The 24,007-nt window shown below is 37.1% G+C and overlaps 1 protein-coding gene and 1 non-coding gene across 2 annotated transcripts; both read left to right on the top strand.

Annotated features, from left to right (window-relative positions):
* The first annotated feature begins 22 nt into the window (after nucleotides 1-22).
* Nucleotides 23-24,006, top strand: LOC114931159 (uncharacterized). Its single transcript, XM_029303129.2, has 4 exons — nucleotides 23-2,612; nucleotides 4,876-5,195; nucleotides 5,956-6,258; nucleotides 23,530-24,006. Exons 1-4 carry the CDS (start codon nucleotides 23-25, stop codon nucleotides 23,710-23,712), a joined length of 3,396 nt encoding a protein of 1,131 aa, XP_029158962.2. The 3' UTR covers nucleotides 23,713-24,006.
* On the top strand, nucleotides 10,204-10,276 carry TRNAA-GGC (transfer RNA alanine (anticodon GGC)). The gene has a single exon. It is a non-coding gene; the product is annotated as a tRNA-Ala (tRNA).
* Nucleotide 24,007: the final 1 nt, after the last annotated feature.

Genomic DNA, 24,007 nt, shown 5'->3' on the forward strand with positions numbered 1-24,007 from the left:
GCTCGTCACGGACATCGAGAAAATGTACCGACAAATCCTCGTGCATCCGGAGGACTGTCGCCTGCAAACTATCCTGTGGCGCCACAACAGCTCTGACGACGTCCACGAGTACGAGCTGAGGACCGTGACCTATGGGCTAGCGTGTGCACCCTTCCTCGCCATCAGGACTCTTCATCAACTCGCAGCAGACGAAGAGGCACGATATCCACGCGGAGTCAAGGCACTGCGACACGACTGCTACGTCGACGACGTGGTCACCGGCGCCGATAGCTTGGAAGATGCTATCGACCTTCAGCAGGAACTACGGAGTCTTTGCACGGCGGGCGGATTTCCTTTGAGAAAGTGGGCCGCCAACGATCCTCAGGTGCTCACAGGAATTCCACCAGAACATCAGCTGCAACGTGGGCCGCACTCATGGGAAGAAGAGAGTCACGCTACCCTGGGCCTCCGATGGCATCCTCAAGGCGATTGGTTCTCCTTCTCAATTCGTCCACGTCTAGTCACTGATCTCACAAAGCGACGAGTTCTAGCCGAAACGGCTCGGCTCTTTGATCCGATGGGTTGGCTCGCGCCTGTCGTCATCAGAGCCAAAATTCTGATCCAGACGACGTGGCTTCAACGGCTGGATTGGGACTCTCCGCTGCCTGATCAGGACGCACACCGCTGGAGGCAGTTGTTGGATCAGCTTCCTCTATTGGATAACATCCGTGTAACTCGCTGGCTCAACACCGGAGACGACCATTCGCAACTGCAGCTCCATGGGTTTGCCGACGCTTCAGAGCAAGGATACGCCGCCGTGGTGTACATCCGCAACGCTGCAACAGAAAAAACGTCAATCAACCTATTGATGGCAAAATCGAAGGTCGCGCCTGTCAAGCAGGTGTCGTTACCTCGCTTGGAACTCTGTGCAGCAGCTCTACTTACCACGCTCATGCTACACGTGCGCGCTACTCTCGGTTTGACAACGACGCCGGTGCATCTGTGGTCAGATTCAAGGGTCACACTTCATTGGATCCGCGGATACAGCACCCGTTGGAAAACCTTCGTCGCCAACCGAGTATCTCAGATCCAGACCCTGCTTCCAGACGCTCAATGGAGACACGTCGCTGGACGAGAGAATCCTGCAGATTGCGCATCGCGCGGTGTTACTCCTGCTGAATTAATCAATCATGAGTTGTGGTGGACAGGACCTACCTGGCTCTCAGGAGACGAGACTGCATGGCCGGGTTCAAACATCGACGTCCCAGAGGATGACCTCCCGGAGCAGCGAGCCACCAGTCTGGTAATCAAGGCACCGGTCTCGGCAGAACCTGACCTCCTCCTCCGGTTTCCAACGCTGCACAGGCTGCTGCGGGTTACGGCATGGTGTCGGCGATGGCTCAATCAGGCGAGACGTGACGCCATACCTGGCCGTCCATTGCATCCGGACGAGCTGGACGTCGCCTTATTTCGATGGCTGCGAGTGGTGCAGGCGCTCCACTTTCCTACGGACGTAGCTGCGGCTTCTGCTGGACGCACTAGCCCACCACGGAGCCACCTAGCGATGTTGAGTCCGGTAATCGATGATCAAGGCGTGCTGCGCGTCGGAGGACGTCTCAAACATGCTCAGCTACCACTCGACGAGAAACATCCAATGATCATCCCGGCGGCATCATGGTTGACTCGGCTGGTGATCGATTCCTGCCACCGACGGACGCTGCACGGAGGTGTGCAACTGACTCTCGGCCTGCTCCGCCTGCGCTTCTGGGTGCCTCGAGGAAGGACCACCGTCAAACAGCAGCTACACCGATGCATAACCTGCACTCGATGGCGCGCCGCCACACCACAGCCTCCGATGGGTAACCTTCCTCGGGAGCGAGTAACGCCAACTCGACCGTTCCTCAGCACCGGCTTGGACTACGCGGGACCAATCCTCCTCCGGACCAGCAAGGGGCGTGGACACCGTGCGCACAAGGGGTACATCGCAGTCTTCGTCTGCTTCTGGTCAAAGGCCGTTCACTTAGAAGTCGTCTCAGACTACACCTCGGAGGCCTTCATCGCCGCTCTGCGCCGCTTCGTCTCCCGCAGGGGCCTGTGTGCTGAGATCTACAGCGACTGTGGCACGACTTTCATCGGAGCAGATCGGACGCTGCGAGGTCTCTTCAACGCAGCGACAGCCGAAGGTCAAAGTGTCATCCTTGCCGCCACCGTTCAAGGAATCCGCTGGCACTTCAACCCGCCAGCGGCCCCGCATTTTGGTGGTTTATGGGAGGCCGCCGTAAAGTCGACCAAGTTCCACCTCCGTCGGGTGATCGGCGCGGCCACCCTCACGTTCGAGGAGTTGAGCACACTCCTTGCACAAATTGAAGCCTGTCTTAACTCACGTCCGTTGCAGGCACTCTCAGATGATCCAGAGGACGTCTCGGCGCTGACCCCCGGTCACTTCCTCATCGGGACACCGCTCCTCGCCTTGTCAGAACCGTCATTGACAGAGCAGACGGTGTCCACCTTGTCACGTTGGCGTCATCTGCAGCGGATGAGGGATCACTTCTGGCAGCGATGGTCATCCGAATACATGCACGGACTCGCCCCACGCACCAAGTGGCTCAAGGATGCACCTGCACCCCACGTCGGCGATCTCTGCCTCGTTCGCTCCGAGATCACCCCCCCGAACCGCTGGCCCCTCTCTCGCATATCGCGTTTGCACCCCGGGGACGATGGAGTTACACGCGTAGTGACGATCCGAACGGCCACGTCCGAGCTCGTGCGCCCACTCGTCAAGCTCGTGTTTCTTCCGGGCGTGAACGACGTTCCTACACCGCACGTTGACACATAGCATCACTCACTACACGATCATCACGTCATGCACCATATCAACTGTCACACTTCACTCATTTCACTCATCACCTCACTATAACACTTGTCTCGTTTTCACCGTTTACTGCATCGTTCACTCGCCGTTCACATCTGCCACATGCTTTCGCCGTTTCAGCTGATCGATTCGCAACACGTGATCACCACGTGTTTTCGTCGACTCAGCTGATCGACTCACAACACGCGATCATCACGTGAATTTCGCCGCGCCGACACGAGCCCGCCCCACCATCAACCGCTATCGGAATGTGATCCGCGCCGGAAACATCATCAACCTTTTGTCACGTTGCGCCAAGGCGGGCGGGATGTTTGAGATGCAAAATAAATCTTATCGTCTGTTAATTACCTCGGCAGTAAAACGTTATTAGGATTTTCAATTTATACAAAATTCGATCTCGAAAATAGTTATTTGGTAAATTCTGGAATCATCGATCAGTAATAATAAAGTCACGTTTGTTTTGTATAATAGAATAAAAAGAAGTCGTAAATTTACAGCTGTCACATAAAAAACGCTCAAATATACAAACAAGTAACGGTGTCGCAACCGTTCCGCCGAATAATTACATGCTATTGAGCATGCGCTACTTTAAAAATCACGCAAATTATTGGCGCTTCACGCGAAGGTGGGCTCCGCTCCAAAATTTATAAAAGAGGAGCTCACCCCGGCGTAGGTGCCTTATCGCTTTCCGCCGTGTACGCGTAAGTCAAAACCGCCTCAAAAAAACCGCAGAACATTTATATCGACAACCGCCGCTCTTTCTTTTGATTTGATTTCTCCGCTGAAACTAATTAAACTTTATGTTAATTTTGTGCGTGTAATTGTTAAATATTGTACATTATATTTTAGTAAAGATTCGTATATTAAAGGTTTCTTTATACTACAAGTGACTCATCCTTTGTCGTGTCGCGCGATTCCTCACGCAGCGCGTTCGCGAACAACATCAAAAATGTTTATTAATTTTAATTAATTGTACCATTCTAGTTTTTCACTTGAAAAGGATCAAAAACAGATTGTCGAAACGTTGTGGAAATAAAATAAAAATTTTCTTGGCTAGTTTGGGTCGAATTAAATATATCATTCCTATATTAAAAATTAGTTATTTACTTTGACTTCTTGAGTAACTACAATTATAATTTATTGCTTATATTTCTTAAATTTTATGATACGACTCTAATGAGTTTTTTATTATGGTGTCTTGTGTTTTTCTGCTCTTGGCTTATCAACCTTGAAGGAATTTAATATCGTGTGGGCGCTATGATGACGACAATTAGCCCAGCAAACACCGATATATAATTGTTACATTGCTACAATAAAACGGAATATAACAGGTAATATAACGTGTACGTTACATGTAACATCCATGTTAGTTGTAATTTCCCACTCATAGATGTAACATTTTAATATAACATATATTACGTTGTAGTTATATTGTAATTATATACCAAATAGCACATTGATGTATTGATAAGTCAGTGCTATCTTGGGATATAATGACAATATAACTACAATGTAATATATGTAATATTAAAAATGTTACATCTATGAGTGGGAAATTACAACTAACATATACGTTACATGTAACATGCTTGAGTATATAACATTTATATATTGTGTTTGCTGGGGGAGATTTGATTTTAATTACTCTATCGGATTGGCGGATTTGTTATGGATTTTTTAATGGAAAATTTGTCTGGGCATAGATATAAACCTTTATTTTCTATCTTCTAATTTTTGTTTATGCGGGATGATTTAGACTTTATTAACGCTGAAGATGGCTCTAAGAGGGATTCGAAATGTCCGCTATTATTGTTGAGATTATGTGTGAAACATTTGTCTACTTGTATGAATAATAAATTTCGCGATGTTAACTTTAGATAAGTGTGTCTTTAGATAAGATTGTCATTTTTTCAAGATTTTTTGCACCTGACTTACGGTGCTAGGCTACTATTGCTATTTACTCTATCTTTTTATGTTGAAAGCCATTTATAACAATTTATTTTAATTTAAATTTTATTATATAGGATTTGTGCACACTGTATATTTTATTTCAAAAACTGTTGCATTTTTTACAGCTCCGTTAAGTCGTGAATGGCCATTAATATCTTCACCATTTCCATTAATGATGATAATTTTTGGATATTTGTATTTTATTTATTATATTGGACCCCACTACATGATAGGTCGATCGCCATATAAATTGAAAACCTTGATGTTGCTTTATAACTTTATACAAATTTTAGCAAACTTATGGATGGTACAAGAACATATATCTTTTGGCTGGTTTTCAAAATATGGCGTATTGTGTTCAGAGCCATTTCCGCATTCTCCCAATACGCTTAAAGTATATTTTTATTATATGTAATATTATAATTAGTTATAAATTATGTATTGTCTATTCGAAAAATAAGTTATAAATAATTTTTAAATATAAATAGACAATGTGAAAGCGAGTAGAGTAAATATGATAATATAGAATATAAGATTATGAGTGGCCTTATATTCTACTCAAGAAATTGTCAGCAGTTTAAAAAAGAAGTTCTAAGATCAAACTTTTGGTTCAATAGAGCCCTCATATTATTTCTCTACTTACACATTAAATGTTTGCAAATTACAAATATATAAATTTTATAAGTCGTAATAATTTCAGTTTCAAAGAGAAAAAATTAAGACAGTGTTTTAGAAAAGTATTATATTAATATAATTATATTATCGATAATTATTGAGCAGATCATTATTACACAAATTAGTACACAATTAAATAATTTTTTTCATTTAATATTATACTAACTTAAAATTCTTTTATTTCCGTTTTTAATCAGATATTTTTATGATAATTACTGTGGGATATTTGCTGTTGTTTGTTATTATTCACATTCTATATATATATATATATATATATATATATATATATATATTGTCTATGTATGTAAAAAAATATTGTTTATGTATATATATATATATATATATATATATATATTGTCTATGTATGTAAAAAATATTGTTTATGTATATATATATATATATATATATATATAGACAATATTTTTTTATTTTTTTTAATAGCACTTCGTGTGCTTGGTTTTATCAAAGTTGAGTTTCAGATGTTCAATTCTATATGGTGGCTATTTGTATTAAAAATATTCGATCTGACAGAAACTTGTATATTTGTGTTGAGGAAGAAACAGGATCAAGTTTCCACTTTGCACGTCTATCATCATGTCTCTATTATTTTTTTTGCTTGGATTTATTTAAAATACATTTTGGACGAGAGAGTGTTATTAATTTCTCTATTTAATTGTGTGATACATGTAATTATGTATGTATATTATTTTGTTTCTGCATGGGGCCCGAAATATCAACAAATGATATCTTTTCTTAAACCTGTTTTAACTAAAATACAAATGGTAAGTTGCATTATATTTTATTTATAATAAAACTTTATACACACACGAGTGAGTATGCATGTAAAAATATATTAGGGGTATTCTACACAAAAGTTTTAGTCTTTCTACATATTGATACAATTCTTTAAGATATTAATAAATTTTTACCTTTTTGTGTTTTTGAAATGTTAACATTAACATTTTTAAAACGTTAAATATAATTAATATTAAACATCATTTCACAAAACAAGATAAGTGACCAAAAGTTTTATATTTGATATGTACATTTGATATAAATTTCAATAAGAAAAAAACGTTGCTATAAGTATACATGTATACATAAATTAATTTATTCTGCTCTTTGTAAAGATGTTTTATCCATAATACTTGCAAATAGTAATTTTGATGTTAATTGTCAATCACACTCTAGGCCACGAAAACTAGAAACTAATGATTTGCAAGTGTTATATATACAGGGTGTCCCAAAAGTAACGGACCATCCTAATAATTCTTCAGTATTAAAGTTTCAAGAAAAATGACCTGAATAAAAGTTGTGAGAATTTAAGTAAGCTACCTTATGATGACCTTGACTTTGACCTTGATCTCCATTTTCAAAATCATTTGAAAGTCAACTCATGTTTATTAAATAGAAATCCCTATTTTTGATCTCAAATTCTGAAAGAGCGGAAAATTTCACGTTCAAATATGTATCTATGAAGGTTGAAATAAACTGTAGCGGTTATTTGAAGGTCAAATAATTATTTGAGAGCACCGTGCAGTAATGGAATACGTTCCTAATGTTCACTTGATCGAACAAAATATTAGGTATTCATTGCCTGCATAGCAAGCTGGATTTTCAGACCCCAAATCCAGCCACTGAAGGCAAGATCGTAATGATCCAGTCATTGAAGGCAAAATAGTAATGATCCAGCCACTAAAGGCAACATCGTAATGATCCAGCCATTGAAGGCAAGATCTAAGTTATTTGGCCAATGGATGCAAGATGGAGATTGCTTCTGGATTTGGATTCTCACTTATGTGTGAATGGAAAACTAGTGGATTAAATAATAAGAATATTAGATCGGCTCTTTTAATATAAACACGATATACACCTCTTTCTTCTCGGCCACAGAGCCAAACGCGATGTTATTGCAAAAATTAAGCAAGAAAATTAAGGATTCTGAGAATCTGTATCCTACAGTTGGGATCTCAAGAATTCTAAATCGGGAATCGAACCCGAGACCTTCCGCTTGCCGGGCGAATGTTCTTCCAACTGAGCTATTCAGACACTTACGAAACAATACATTTTTTACCAATATACCCATAGACTTAGTATTGGAAGGTTTATTGGAGAGATGGTAATTCATTACTAATAATTGCAGTCTTAGTAAATTGGAATTTATGAATGGTATTAATCTAATATTAAACTCTACATTTTTTACATTTAACAATGCTATATACAAACAAATCTTTGAAACCCCGATGAGTTCCCCTCTTTCTCCTATAGTGGCTAATATAGTGTTACAAGATTTGAAATCCAAAGCTCTAAATTTACTTAACTATAAACCGGTATTTTTCCATAGATATGTAGATGACCTTATTTTGTCAGTACCTAACAATTATATTGATCACACGTTAAATACTTTTAATTCATTACACCCACGTATACAATTCACAATTGAAAAAGAAAAAAATCATAGTTTCTTGGACATCAAATTAATACGATATCAAAAAATAACGAAATTATTTGTGATTAGCTGTGTGTTAAAAAGCCTACGTTTTCTGGAAGGTATTTGAATTTTCTTTCGCAACACTCTATATGTCAAAAAAAGAGGCACAATTTTTGGTTTGATTGACAGAGTATTTTTATTATCGCATCCTTCTTTTCATCAAAAAAATATTGAAATGATTATTAACATCCTAATCAATAATAATTATCCAATAAAATTCATTTTTGACGCAATTAACTATAGACTAAAAACCATAATTTATTCTAGAAGTGTTGTGTGCCTCGGGAGAGACACTTAAGGGTCGCGCCAAATTGGGATGGGAATCCGGGGCGTCAGGACTTGTCGGGTGTTTGTAGAGAAATGCACTACACTTTTTGTATTAAAATTCTTTATTCAACTTCAACCTTGGTCTTTATTTTATTTCACTATCAATACACTGAAGCTTTACGAGTGTGCGGCACTGACTTTATATTACTCCGCGTATCGCGCACAACTGCGAGTCGATGCTAAGTGCGCGCGCGGTTAGCGAGATCGTGGTTAGAGCGATTATTTGTGTCTGCGACTGAGCGAGTTGTCGCGTCTCTACTCTCTTTTTATATCGTTGTTTTTTGGAGTTTTTCCCGATCGGAAGGGGTGCCTGGCAACAGGTTTCCCCGGTCGAGAATCTAGGTGCAAGCGAAGCAGATTCAAAGTCCTTCTGCTTTGCTTGCACGTTGACCAATTTCTGTTCCGCGTATATCTCGCATTGTATGCGTTTTTAACGCGGTCATTATCTGTCGTAATTCTGATTTCGCGTATACCTCGCATCGTATGCGCTTTTTAACGCGGTCAGTGTCTGTCGTAATTGCGGATGCAATACGAGTACCCATTTCTTAATATTAGTTAACTTTTAATAGTTATATCTATTGTATATCTTTGGGGGATATAACAGAAGTAATATTTCAAATAATAATCTATGACAGTCAAATGACGCTACTTTGTTTTTTACTATACCTTACTTATCGAATATTACTGAAAAATTGATAGATATCACAAAAAAGCTGATACTAGACTCTCTTATGTAAGTATGAATAAATTAGGGAAATTTATAAAAATACATAAAGATAAAATATCTAAAAGAGCGAATACTAATGTAGTATATAAAATCAACTGTAAAAATTGTGATGCCTCATATGTGGGTCAGACTAGCAGAAAATTGAATACTAGGATATTGGAGCATAAAAAACATATCAATAGAAATTGTTCTAATAAGTCAGTTGTTACTGATCATAGAATTGAGTTCTGATTTTGACATTCCATGATTTTGACTGGGATGAAGTAAAAATTTTAGATAAAGAACCGTATTATAATAATAGATTAATATCGGAAATGTTATATATAAAAAGACTATGTAATGGATTGAATCTACAAAATGACACTGAATATTTACCTGATAGATAATAACATTTTAGAGTCTCTACTAAAATTATCAGGATCAAAAAACAAGCCTTGATATACAGGGGTTAAACACTGAGTTACTGTCTCATTTGATATGTGAGAGTCGTAATGGTTAGACGTTTTGTTTTGTCTTCACTTGAAACATCTAAAAAAATGTCAGTCCTGATACTTGAAACATCTATATAAAAAATCACCAATTTGTTGGAGTGAGTGTATAGTGCATTTTTCTTAGTAGATCATAATGTATAATTAGATATTGTTTATATAGATCTCAATCAAATACTTAACATCATTACATCATAAAGATTGAATCAAGATATTTTCCTTGACCATCAAATCAAGAAGGGTAATACTTATAAATAATTGTATTGTACGGTCGCTCGAACTCAGTATGTATCAGTATTATTGGTGTTATACTCGATAACTTTTTTAACAACATATGTAACGAGATCAATAACTGTTTCAATATTTATATGTTTTCTTGACATTGTCAATAACCGTTTTTAATATTTAATGTTACAATCTCTTTTTAAATTTAATTTGTAAGGTTTAATTTATAATTAAAAATCTATGTATTGCGCTGAAGAAGGCTTGAAATGTCAGCCGAAACGTTCGCAAATAATGACTTCTTATGTAATTATTATTTGGTTTGAATTTTCTTAATATCAACTGTTAATTGTCTTACGTTTAATAGCTCTTATAGCCCTTCTTTTTTTATAATTAGTACTTTTTTTAATGCTTAGATAGAAATAAGCTTAAATGCTTAGATAGAATAAGAGAAAAATATTGTTTCGTAAGTGTCTGAATAGCTCAGTTGGAAGAGCATTCGCCCGGCAAGCGGAAGGTCTCGGGTTCGATTCCCGATTTAGCCAACTTTCGGACCAATATTTTTCTCGCCTATTTCTGTACAGGGGAAGTTAGAAGAGGAACAAGGAGAATTCTTAAGATCCCAACCATAAGATACAGATTCTCAGATTCCTTAATTTTTTGGTTAATTTTCGCAATAACATCGCGTTTGGCTCTGTGGCCAAAAAGAAGGAGATGTATATAGTGGATTAAATGTTCAAATTGAAGGCCTCCAACCTCTTGAAAAATGTCGTACATTAATAAAAATTAGAGACAGATCTTATCATATCTTGGTTCATCAAGATACACTCTCGGATAATATGATTTCGGAACTCATATATATCATTTGGCTTTGTTTCATAGATTCTACTCTTCAGATAACCCCACAGGAAATAGCCAAGAGGTGTCAGATCTGGGGATCGAGGAAGCCATTTGATTTCACCTTTTCTTCCAATCCATTGATGATAAAACTAATTATTAAGAAAGTCGCGAACAATTATGGCATAATGAGGTCCTGCTCCATCTTGTTGAAATCAAATTTGTTCAAATCACCTGCAATCTCTCTTATCATTGGTATTATTTGATTCCTTAACATATCCAGATATTTTGCGGCGTTCAAATTACCATCAATAAAAAAAGAACCACTATTGAATTATTCAAAATACCTGCCCAGATATTCATTTCTGTGAATATTGAGTAAGAGATTTTGCATCCAGCGTGGATTGGTGTCACTCCAATATCGGCAGTTGTGTCTATTTACTTTGCCCTTTAATATGAAAGTTTTTTTATCAGAAAATACTACATTGTAAGAAAAATCTTGGTCCCTGTCGTGCAAATCCATCATCACCAAATTCTATTCGACGATTAACATCGTCTTTATTGAGTTTCTGAACTAAGTGAACTTTATATGGATGAAATTTGATTAACTTCAAAATTCTATGAACAGATGCTCGAATGTTTTTATGCTGTTCAGCTGCGTTGCAAATAAAAAGGTGAGGGTTTTCTACAAATGCTTGTGCAATCTCCATCTGATTCTTCTTATTTGTAACTGATTTAGGCTATCTAGATATCCGGCTATCTTTTACTCCACCAGTAGTTTTATATTGCTGCATAGTTCGAATGACTGTAGATCTCAAAATTAACAGTTGACCATCATTTCAGAACGTTTGATTAAATATTGTTCGAGTTTGCGAGTAAGAATGTTGAAGATCACTCCAACTTTGTAATAGTGTTAATCGTTCCTACTCACTAAGTTGTACGAGGGTCACTATTTATATTTCGGGAATTGGCAACACTGATGTCATGTGAGTCCATCTGACGGTTCCATCGTAAAGTTTGACATTTTTGACGATATACGTACTCAGAACATTTTGTCATACGGACGCTATTTGTTTATTTTATATTTAGTTGAAAGTTTCGTCTCGGCAAAAAATAGAACTGAATCGTGAACATTTTCGTGCGATGATTTTTTACGACTTTCGACGTGGATTATTACAACAAGAGTGCGTCAATCAACTTAATTTGACTTTTGGCGATGAAGCTCAATCAAAAACCACTGTGTATTGCTGGTATAGTGAATTCAATCGTGGTCGTAGTTTGCTGTCCGACGAGTTTTGTGAAGGTCGTCCAAAATCGACTGTAGTGCCAGAAAACATCGATGCTGTGCACGAAATGATTAAGCAAGATCGTCTATTGTGAGATTGAGGCATCCCTAAGCATTAGTTCCACCAGCATATATGCGATTTTACATGAACACTTAGCTGTGCGAAAGTTATGTTCGCGTTGGATCCCACATAATTTGACAATCGCTCAAAAAAAGGCTCGTGTCGATTGGTGCAAAGAAATGCTTAAGAAATACAATCGCGGTGCTTCAAAAGACGTTTATAAAATCGTGACAGGTGACGAATCATGGATATATTCGTATGAGCCCGAAAGTAAGCAGCAGTCGACTGTATGGGTGTTCCAAGATGAACCAAATCCAACAAAAGTTGTTCGCGCACGAAGCACTTCAAAGAAAATGGTGGCCTGTTTCTTCGGAAAAACTGGTCATATTGCAACAGTGCCTCTAGAGGATCGTAGAACAGTAAATTCTGAGTGGTACACAACCATCTGTTTGTCAGAAATCTTCGGTGAAATAAGGAAAACAAACAAGAGACGTCGGATTGTTCTTCATCATGACAAGGCGAGCTCTCACACATCGGCTCAAACAAGAGATTATTTGAGCACTCAAAACATCGAATTGATGGGTCATCCGCCGTACAGCCCTGATTTGGCACCCAATGATTTCTTTTTGTTCTCATCCGTGAAGAATAAACTGCGTGGTCAACGATTTTCATCGCCCGAAGAAGCTATTGAAGCGTTCAAAAATCATGGTTTGGAGATACCTCATTCGGAATGGAATAAATGCTTTGAAAATTGGTTTAAGCGCATGCAAAAGTGTATCGATCATTGTGGCGAGTACTTTGAAAAACAATAAAAATATATTCGCAGCTTAACTATTTGTTTTTGTTTCTATTCCCGAAATATAAATAGTGACTCTCGTACATACGCCATAGTTTAAAGATAAAAATTGACTGAACATAAAAAATACTTGGAAGATTTCCAAAAAAGATTGTTTAATTCAAGAGAAACTTTTTAATAATGAAGTGCTCTGTAAAGAAATACGTAGTTGCATCAGAACAATGTCGGATAAGTATAGTCAATTTTATTCATAATATTTTACTAATGACAACATGAGTGTGAACTTCTATTTTCCAACATTAATCCATACTACAATTTTGATTTTAACACGAAATTTATACAGCTTTGGATTCATTCTAGTCACACTTAACAGAATATCTAGAACTTTGCTTTTGATTAATTAAGTAACGTGGATTAAGTAACACTAGTAAAAGCCCATAGGAGAAGGAGTAGAATCTGCTGATCAGATCGGCGTTCAAACCGAACTCTACATGTTCTTTCCGGTGGAATTTTATCACCATACACTTTGGATAATAAGCAATGCGTTTCAGCTACAGTTTTCTTGAGGTCAAAGTAGTGAAAAAGCACATGTCGGAAAAACAGCTTATCGCGGTTAATTTTCAATCGATTAAAAGATTTCTTTGGCGTCGAGAAATCTAACCAGTGAGGACTGAATCTTTTTTAGCAATATCTAAATTACAAAAAACATGCCGACTTCATCGTCGAAACTTGCCAGAGTTCCAGCCGGCATTCTCTAATAGTGAGCCGCAAGAATTAAGTTCATCAGAGGGTATCCGAACATAAAATTTTCCGCTTTTTTAGCATCCAAGGTCAAAAATAGGGGTTTCCATTAAAGAAACATGAGTGGACCTTCAAATAACCTTGAAAATGGAGATCAAGGTAAAGGTCAAGGTCATCATAAGGTAACTTATTTAATTCCAGCAACTTTTATTTAGGTCATTTTTCTTGAAACTTCAATACTGAAGAGTTAGGGTGATCCGTTACTTTTGGAACACTCTGTATATACAGGATGTAACTAAACGAACGTATACAAAGCACATCATCAGGTGCCGGACAAGAAACTAAGTCGAAAAAGCCATTTTTTAATTGGAGTTTTATTTTTTATGCTATAAATTGTTAAAATGTGCCAATAAGCGCGTGACTATATACGGAAAACAGCGTACTAAGGCCTACTAAGTCGATGTCTACTTGAATCTCGATACTCTCGAGGCCCGCGACCGCCATCTAGTAGCCCTTAGTACGTCTACTAAGACGCCTACGTTATCTACCGTTGTAGCCACGCGCTAATTGGCAAACTTTAATAATTTATAGCGTCAAAAATAAAACTTAAATTAAAAAATGGCTCAGGACTTTTAGATTTAATTTGTTGGTCTGCACCTGATGGTATGCTTTGTATTCGTTCGTTTAGTTACACCTTGTATATACTATATGTATATTGAATGAAAATCTGCCACAAATAACACATGACAAAACTTACAATTAGAGTAATCAGTTTCAAATGATTGTATAAGATTGGAAAAATTTAAAAGCTCGGAAAGTAAATATATTTTGCTACATAATGCTAAGTCGCATATTGTTTTTTTTTTAACAAATTATCTTTAATTTAAGGTAAGAAATTCTCTCGCACGGTATATTCTTTAGATTTAGTGTTATTAGATTATCATCTGTTCCTGTCAATACAGAAATTTTCTAGCTGAGCAACACTTTAAAGATGTGATTGATATGTATTTTAAAAGTTGCCTCTAAACCAGTATCTTTTTTTACAATCAAATCTAATAGTTGCTCGGAAAATGGCAAAAAGTACAAAATAAGAGCAAATATTTTAATAAATATTTGCGAAATATTGTAAAACATTCTTAAATTTTACCGTATACATATATTATACAGGATGTCCCATTTTAAAGGATTAAAATATCAGAAACACTGCATTAAATCGAAAAATATTTCAAACAAATTTGTATGGCTTCAAGGAGACCGTAAGATGATGACAATAATTTGACCTTGGACAGTCGTGTAAAGGTCACCGTCAATTTCTTAAAAAGAATAACTTATTTTTCAATGCATATTATTGTAGTTTATCTCATTGTCAAAAGCTTTTTTAAAAAACCTATAATAAAATGTTTTTTTTATTAAATACTTTTTAAGCTATAAAGGTTTGAAGTAAACATTTTTTTGACATAAGATAAAATATATCTTGTAAAATATTCAATCTTTGATAATCTTACCTTAATACTTTTTTATATAGAATAATGAGCCCAATTAGTGTTCAAGAAAGTATAATATTAAAATTCAGCCGTTAAATCGTTTCTCGAACTCTGAAACAAAACGCCGCTTTCAGACTGCCCAAGTTGTTTTTAATTTTTTCGAGACCAATAATGACAGGGAAAATAAGTGGACTCGAGACAAATAAATCTGTCAACCCGCAATTGATTGAAAGAATTGTATTGTCATGTTTCAATTGTTTAGAGTCATTCGGTCAGAGGTAGCTCGAGTTTAATTTATTTGCCGAATTTGAGGCACTATACGACCAGATTTCATCCAGAAAATAACTCGGCTCGACTTGAAAGTCTCGCACTCTTAAAATTTTCACGCTTACTTGATTGCGTCCTGTCTGTCCAAGAGTTTGAATTTGAATTGAATAAATTTTAATTCTCAAATTAAACGAACATATTAACTAACGTCTAATTTTCTTCCGGCGCACAAATAAATTATTCCGATGCAGTCGCGATTATAAGAAAGGAATTATCGATGACGCGGCTATAATTAGTACAAAGAAAATAGATAATTATTTTAAAAATGTAATTTTCAACATACACACAGCTGCATACTTTTTCTTAAAAGCAATTGTGTTGTTTTTACACTGATTGATTGGTTTTATTATTGCATGCATAAAAGTATTAAGATATGATTCTAAAAGCTGAATATTTTACAAGATGTTTTATTAAGGTAAAATATATTGTAATTGCCAGTCAATATAAAAATCAAGGTTGTGAGTTTAAATTGACCACACTGGCTAATAATAAAAAGTTATTTATTAATTATGCAACGTTTCGACCTTGTAATAGGGTCTTTTTCAGGCTATAATATTGAAACAAGTAGTCGTAAATACGAAGAAAAGAAAAACGCAACAATTTTTTCCGTATAATTTACGTAACTCATAATAAAATTACGAATAAGAAAACACATTACCCATAAATTCGATGTAAAAGGTTACATAATGTGCATAATATTGATTGAGACTTATTTAAAAAATGTAAGGCTCCTTGAAAGAAAAACAAAACAAATTAAAAGATTGAAAGATAATAAAAATAAAAATTAATAAACAAAAATTAAAATTGGATGACGTAAAGAAATAAAAAAAAAATTAAAAATAAAATTAAAAAATAATAATAAGACTTACATAAAAAAGCGTGAATCATGTAAATTTATGTTGGACATGTAATTAAATTCGTAATAAGATATTTTATAATAAATATAATAATAACTTGACACACTGGCAACAATTTATTTAAAATTGTAGGATACTTACTACTATTCGGTTTTCGCAGAAGAGTAAAGACGCTTAGGGAGTAACAAGGTTCGCTATTAATTCACTCGTGTTTAATTAATAAAATATGGTTTATTTCCTATTTACATGTGGAGGCGTGTAAGTGTGTGTAAAAAAATCAATAGGAACGTAGTCGCTGGCCCCCACGTTTCCGGGTTTATGTTTCCTGGTCTTGCGTCTCCTTGCAAGGAACTGCTTATAGATCTTCCGTGGTCTTCTCCTGGTCTCGATTCTTCCACTCCTCATTCTGTGTCTTGATCGTCCGGGTCGATCTAGGCAGAGTACTGCTGATGATCGACGTTAAACAACGAGATGTCCAAGGTCATTTCGGGCTCCCGTCGGTCGAGGAGAGGCTAATTGGCGACGATGGATGCAAGTCCAACTCCGGTTCTGATATGGTAGTATCAGGAACTGAGGTTGGAGGGGTCACCTTTCGAGACGTCTCCTTCGGCTATAGTCCTGTAGGCGAGACCTTTGACGTCGGAATCGGCCTTCCCCTGGCCGCGGTGTTTAGTACCGGAACAATGGCGTTTGGCGCCGGACTTAGGGAATGTAGCACCGGAGTTCGGGCGCCGAATGTCGCTTCGAGGCAGAGAGACGTCCGTCAGGATGCGTATATTCCTCGGCGACTTATTGTTGGGATTTTGGCGTACCACCCCGGACAAGGATGGGGTCACGTCGGAATCTCGCTGAGAGATGCGGAGTAGTGGCGTAGAGCGCCGGCATTGTGGCGGAAGACGCCGGATCCTTGGCGGTAAGCGCCGGCGTTTTGGCTAAGAGCGCCGGCTTTGTGGCGAGGAGCGCTGACTTCGTGGTGGCGTGGAACGCCGGGTGTTGGCGAGGCAGCGCCACCGGGTCTTTGACGGGAAGCGCTGGTGTCGTGGCGGGGATCGCCGGAGACGTAGCGTGGAACGTTGGACGAAGGCGAGAAAGCGCCGAGATGATGGCGCGGGGCACCGAAAGAAGGCGAGAAAGCGCCACGAAGCGAGAACGTGCCCAAGAAAGGCGAGAAAGCGCCAGAAGGCGGAAATGCGCCTGGATCCTGGCTCGAAAGGCCGGAGCCTTTTCTCGCCAGGAGGTGTAACAGCGTAGGCCGTGTTCGTCGCCTGATACCGTAATATTCTCCTCCTGAAGGAAGGACGTTCTCCTTGATTGCCATGGTCGCGTTTATTCCAACGTTTGAACACCAAAGTGTGGGCGTCGAGGCACCTTGCGGAAAGATGTAGCGAGAATCCGCTAAAATTTATCGTGTCTAACTCCGCAGGGGGGCTCGCTTATATTTCTCGTGGCAGGAATCTTGCCTACGGAAAAGCAAACTCGGCGTGCAGCGCCTAACGGACGTGCCCGATACTGAGCGCGCACGGCGTATATAGCTGCCCGCGCGTATCTCACTCACGGGCGAGCGAACTTGGCTGCCTTGAACTATGCGCAGCGGCCGTGCATCGGGCATAAATATTATGTGGGATTATTTAATTGCCACAAAAATAATCAATTTTTTGTGACGTTTCGACTATATGGTTTGTAGTCCTTATCAAGGAAAAATTCTATACAAAAGAAAATCACAATCAAAAACAAGTCAATGCGTTATACTATATAAATTAAAATAAATCTTTCAATTTTTTACATTACAGCGCAAAAACACAAGTCTCAAAAATCAACTAAATATAGTGACGTGGTCGTCCCAACGTCCGTCACTCCTCGACGTGGGGCCATAAAGCCGAGCGGCCGCGCCAAGAGAGCGAGCGAGAGAGAGAGAGAGAGAGAGAGAGAGAGAGAGAGAGAGAGAGAGAGAGAGAGAGCGAGAGCGAGTCCCAAGAGACTTAGCGGCGCGAAAGATATTATTATTAACGAGTTTATTTTTATTTTTTTATGTATTGCGGGAGCTTTGGTGTACGGATATTGGTTTAAGAGATTGTCGAGGAGAAAAACCAAAAATCAGCAAGCGGCGAAAACACCATGCACGGAATACGTGGCCCTAGAGGAGACAGCACCACAACGGCCGCGGGGAGAGAGGGAGCCGCAGGAGCGCGCCCGCCAACAGGCGCCAAGAAGGCTCCCAAAGGCCCGCGGATAATTTCTGTCTTCCGCGTCCTCCCCGCATGTACCCAGGCGGCCAACATATGATAAGGAGGCCGTCGTTCCAGGCCGTGAAAGCCTAAAAATTAGCGCTCCTCCTCAGCGAGATTCGGGTATAAAAATTTGTTGTCGCGAGGGGTACTAAAAGTACCCCACACATGTCCGTACTAATTTCGAAAATCGGGAAATACGCGGAAAGCCGTAATTGGCTATCGCAAATCCCACCCCTAACTTGTCGAATTCGCCCGGCTGCCGATAGCGAGTCGGCAGACCCGGCAGATTGGCGCAACCGCTCGACGTACAGAGACGTATCGTAAGATTGCAGAGGACCAAACACCGCAGGATTAAGATTCGGGAGGCCCGAGGACGAGAGAGGAGTTTCTCCGGTGAGGCTACTCTGAGTATTACGCAAGTAACTCGTCCGCTTTGTGCTTCCGAGCCTCGACCGTGCTGGCGCGATCACGAAATTTAGTGTTTTTCTTTTATTATTTAGCGTACGGGCTAAGCCCGTTAGTAGCGTATTATTTCGGATTAAGGATTTTGCGAGAACAATCGTGGTCAAGCGGCGAAGAATTCCGGAACAAGTACGCGTTGTAGTTATATTGCGAATTACGTCTCTTGGGGGTTCGTTATCGTCGCGCCGTCTCAACTTATTTGTCGTGTGTATTCGCGTGTTTGAAAGATCACATCTTGCGGAGAATGTCGAGTATCGTGTGTGCGAGTGAGTGAGGCAAATTGCATAGATCGTGTACCAGTCCGTCGCTTATTTCGGCGGTAAAGAGATGTCGAGAAAGAGAACCGTGCAGACGAGACCGCGTGTGAGAGCGCGAAAGCGACAAGGAGAGAGAGTGAGCGCGCGCGAGAGTGAGTGAGACGGCGATAGCCGTGAACTGCCGGTCGCCGGCGCATTCGCATCCACTATCGAATGGTATTCTTTCGCGGCGACATTTGTGCTCTCTGATTATCACGGAGACTTCGTCGGATCTAAACTCGAATGTTCCGACCGCCGAATCTTTTGTTCGCTCGTTTATGACGTGTAAATTGTTGTAGAGTTGTCGCGTGTGTGACGTGCGTAGAGTTGTGTTATTTCGCGAGCGGAGATTAAAGCTGTATTTGGCGGCTCATTATATGTTGTCGTCTTTGTCGGAAATTTTATGTCGTCAAGTCGATACCTGATTTGAATTCACTCGCTTAGCGCGAGTAGCGAATCAAGTCAAATTCGTTAGTATCATATTTTTTCGGCGTTATTATTCTATATTGAGTCTGTAAAACCGATTTTACGTTGCTTACAAATCTCGCTAACGACTCAAATTATATTTTTACTAATCACTTTTTTTGTACTCTGACTCTGAGTTATCCGATTTACTTGATATTACATTTTGTATTATTTTTCTTTCTTTTATTTTATTATTGAAATAAATCGGAATCAATTTTTTATCTTACACGTCGCGTCTTTATTATTATATGTTTCTTTGTGTTGTCGCATCCTAACACCGGGTGATCAGAAAAAAGAAATCTCGCGCCTACTTCGAGTCCACGTTTTGTTATTTCTTTCGCGGCAACCACACCCTGCCCCTCTACCGTTAGGTGAGCAGCCGGTCCGTTGCGGAACTTCCGGCCGGATTTTCGTGTTATTCAGTGTGTCGCGAATTGACGCGTAAAAGATCGCGTCTGGCGCCCAAAAATTAGAGCATTTTCGCGTATCCGTCGGCTGGCGTTTTGCTGCGGCACGCGCGGAGCGACCACCAACCTCAGTTTCCGCGTATAAATTTTTAAGGAATAAACAATTTTCTATTATTTCTCTCCTTTTTTTACAACGACCTTTGCTCGCCACTTCGGTGCTCCAGGGGCGAGAAAAGTCGTCGCAATATATATAATATTAATATGTTCGTGTTTGAAACTTACGTCCATATCCGACAACAAAATAAACGAGACATACATTAAACAAACTAATACTAACATCTAAACAGTCATATACTGTGGTAAATTTTTCTGTACCTTTTTGTAAATTAATAGCATTTCCTGATTTTTGTAATGAAATACATTTCAGCTTTTTTTTTTTCCAAAATTTCTCTTTGTGTAGTATAGTAGGATTTTTCCAGTCAAAATGTTGAAATGTAATGCGGTGTTTATATATTTGGGTCTTTAAAATATAATGCAGTATTTATATATTTGGGTCTTTAAAATGTAATGCGGAGTTTATATATTTGGGTCCTTTAAAATAGGACACCCTGTATAATTTATAAAAGGAGCAAGAATCTAAAAAAATGACTAAAACTTTTGCATACATCTAATATATATTATACATATAGTATATATTTATACAAATTGTTATTCAAAAAATATATTTATCATAAATAAAGAAATTCCCAATTCCTTTTTTTGAAAAATATCGACTTGAACTACTAACTACTTGATTACTGCGTACTGAAAGCACAATAGGAAGACGGTATTTGAAGAAATTAGAGTAGTTAATTAAGAACAATCTTAAAAATTGTTGAATGTAGAGAATTGTTATTCCAAAATCAAAACGTGGATATGAACTTAACAATATCTTCAAAAAATGATTAAATTATTATAAAAATAAATGAGCGTAAAGATTTTTCAATTACCAAGCGTAAAGATTTGATAAAAGCTAATTATTGAATAAAAAGTTTTGAGTGAAATCGACCCACTAGCAAGTACTGATAGGTGTTTATATTTTTACGTTTCGACCACGTTTCGACCATAAGAATTATATGGTCTTCTTCAAAAGTTTAAAAAAAAAAAAACAAAATACACACGTTCAAAGAAACTACATATCTTAAATATATATATTTTATAAATTAAACTTCGGCTCGTATACAATTAAAATATGTGATATAATAAAAGGCCAACTTAACGAGCTTATATGATATTAATTGAAAAATTTTTTTATTGATTTACGTCATAATATACAAAAGTTAAGATAAACGTTTCGACTGTACGACAGTCTTTTTCAATATCATGCTAATATGTCAAAAAATTAATTTAGTCATATCGACCTTATTATAAATACAACATTTATGAGATTATCATATGACGAACGCAGTACAAAATTCATGTTTGTTGGCTTGAGTTAGAGCGTCATTTATGTATGTCATGCTGTTATATTATGTAACGACATAGACAGATATAGATTTGTTTTTTAAAAAAGTACACATTGTGATTATGTTAAGTAAAAAGAAATAATTTTTTAAAAAAAGTGTTATGTTTGTGACAAAAAATGTCGTTACATAATATAACAGCATGACATACATAAATCTGACGCTCTAACTCAAGCCAACAAACATGAATTTTGTACTGCGTTCGTCATATGATAATCTCATAAATGTTGTATTTATAATAAGGTCGATATGACTAAATTAATTTTTTGACATATTAGCATGATATTGAAAAAGACTGTCGTACAGTCGAAACGTTTATCTTAACTTTTGTATATTATGACGTAAATCAATAAAAAAATTTTTCAATTAATATCATATAAGCTCGTTAAGTTGGCCTTTTATTATATCACATACATATCTTAACATTAGAAGGTTGTTAGTAGAATATATTATTAATTTAAGTTATCATATGAAAAAACTGAATAAGATAAAATATACGAACAATCTAAATTCAATAACGCCAATTTTTACATTCCTAATTATTAAATATCTAACCTACAACCAAAAATTAAAAAGTTAATATGAAACTGCCTCAGTTGTATTTCAGTTGAAAGGAAGCACCCAGAAGAAATAAATATTAATAAAATACATACATTACAAAGATATACATTGCTAAACTGAAAACTTCTATTATTTATGGCTAACTTGTTTTATTATTGTGGCGCGTTTGTAATGACAGATGCATTTTCAATGTTTATACGGTTGTATGTGAATAAAATTAATGAGTATGGTTAAAATTCTGGTGCGTCTAAAAAAATGATATTTTGTAAAATGGATTATTTCAAATCAATACACTGTCTTTACCATAAAAGATTTTAAAGAATTACAATACAGAAAAACGAACAAGTGAATCATGTAAATTTTAAGTATATTTTTTTATTAGCAAAGTTAGCCTTTTTAAAATCTAATAAATAATATATATCTCGACAAGAAGAAATGTCCTACTGTAACATGATACATGGCGCGCGGCAAAACGGAGAGAGGAGCGACGCTCCGTGTATCGTGTTACAGTAGGACATTTCTTTTCGTCGCGCGCTTCTATTCGCGTGGATTGGCCGATTTTTTTATTTAATAACTCAATAATTATTGCGAAAATCACAAAACGGTAGAGGACTTTCCTATTCGGTTTAACTCACTCTACCTACACACGACAGTTGAGGCGACAATTACTGGACACCCTGTATATTATATATAGCACAGTAAGCTTTAAATATAATGACAAACTCAAATATTAAATCATCATTTTATTTCTTCTTTATTTGCAATGTATTTACGATTGAGAAATATCAAAGAGATGTTGGAAAAAAATAGATCTTCCAAATGTCTGGTGACAAATTGCTCAGTTTAATGAAAACACCGCAAAAAAACAAATACATTTATAATAAAAAACGGAAAAAACTGAAATATCTTGATAAAGAGCTTGTAATTATAAAACGCATGTGTAATAATGTACTGGCTAGAAGTTTATACACCTATACAAAGTGAGAAATACACTTCACGAAAGTGAGCCATACAAAGTGAGAAATACACTTCACAAAAATGAATATTCTTGTTTGTAAGATAAGCAAACAAACTTTTGTCAATGACGACCTTTGCAGATCTCATTAAGCTATAAATCAATAAAGATTTCCACTTAATGAAAAATATAATCAGATGTCATTTGACAGTGCAGAATCGTAAAAAGCATTATGTATATTCCATATACATGTTTCTTTTTTTTTGTGATTAGCTATTATTATTATAATTATACTTACATAATTATCTTTACATAAAATAATAGTAATAAAACATACAGCAATTCAAGTTGATATTTCTCAGAAGAAGAAATTGATGACTGTCATCTTTTTCGAATAAAAATATATATTTTATAAATTAAATTTTATTATTATACTTTTACACTTAAAACACATTTATTTTAATTATTTTGATGTTTCGATAAGCAATATAATGCGCATGTGTATCATTTTTATTTTTCTGTTTGCGCAATTAGGTACAATTTATTGCAATGATAATATATGGTCTGCAAATTTTTAATCCAGCTTGTCAAGTGCAAGAGAAGTTTCATTCAGTGATAGCTGTTTTTTTTATAGGAAATGTATTAATATTTCTTTATTTATTTTATGATTTTTATAAGAAAAGTTATACTACTAAAGCTAAAAAAAAGAATAATTAAGCTTAACATCAAACAATTAATATGAACTAATTAGTTATTTAAGTTACTACTAATAAATTAATTATTAAATTACTTAGCTGCTTAAGTATTATTAATTAATTATTTTTAATTTTTCTAACAACTTATATATACATGCAGTCATATGTATTTCATTACATATATATGTTAACAAAATATGTTATATATAAATTGAGCATAACATATGTTGTGTTATTTATTTGTTACTATTTATTTGCTGTATATTCATAAAAACTTATCTTTTTTAAAAGAGAGTAATAAAAACCGTTAAATGTAT

This window comes from Nylanderia fulva, unplaced genomic scaffold (genome assembly GCF_048542155.1).
Source record: "Nylanderia fulva isolate GAGA-0341 unplaced genomic scaffold, ASM4854215v1 Scaffold101, whole genome shotgun sequence".
Taxonomy (NCBI): Eukaryota; Metazoa; Arthropoda; class Insecta; order Hymenoptera; family Formicidae; genus Nylanderia; species Nylanderia fulva.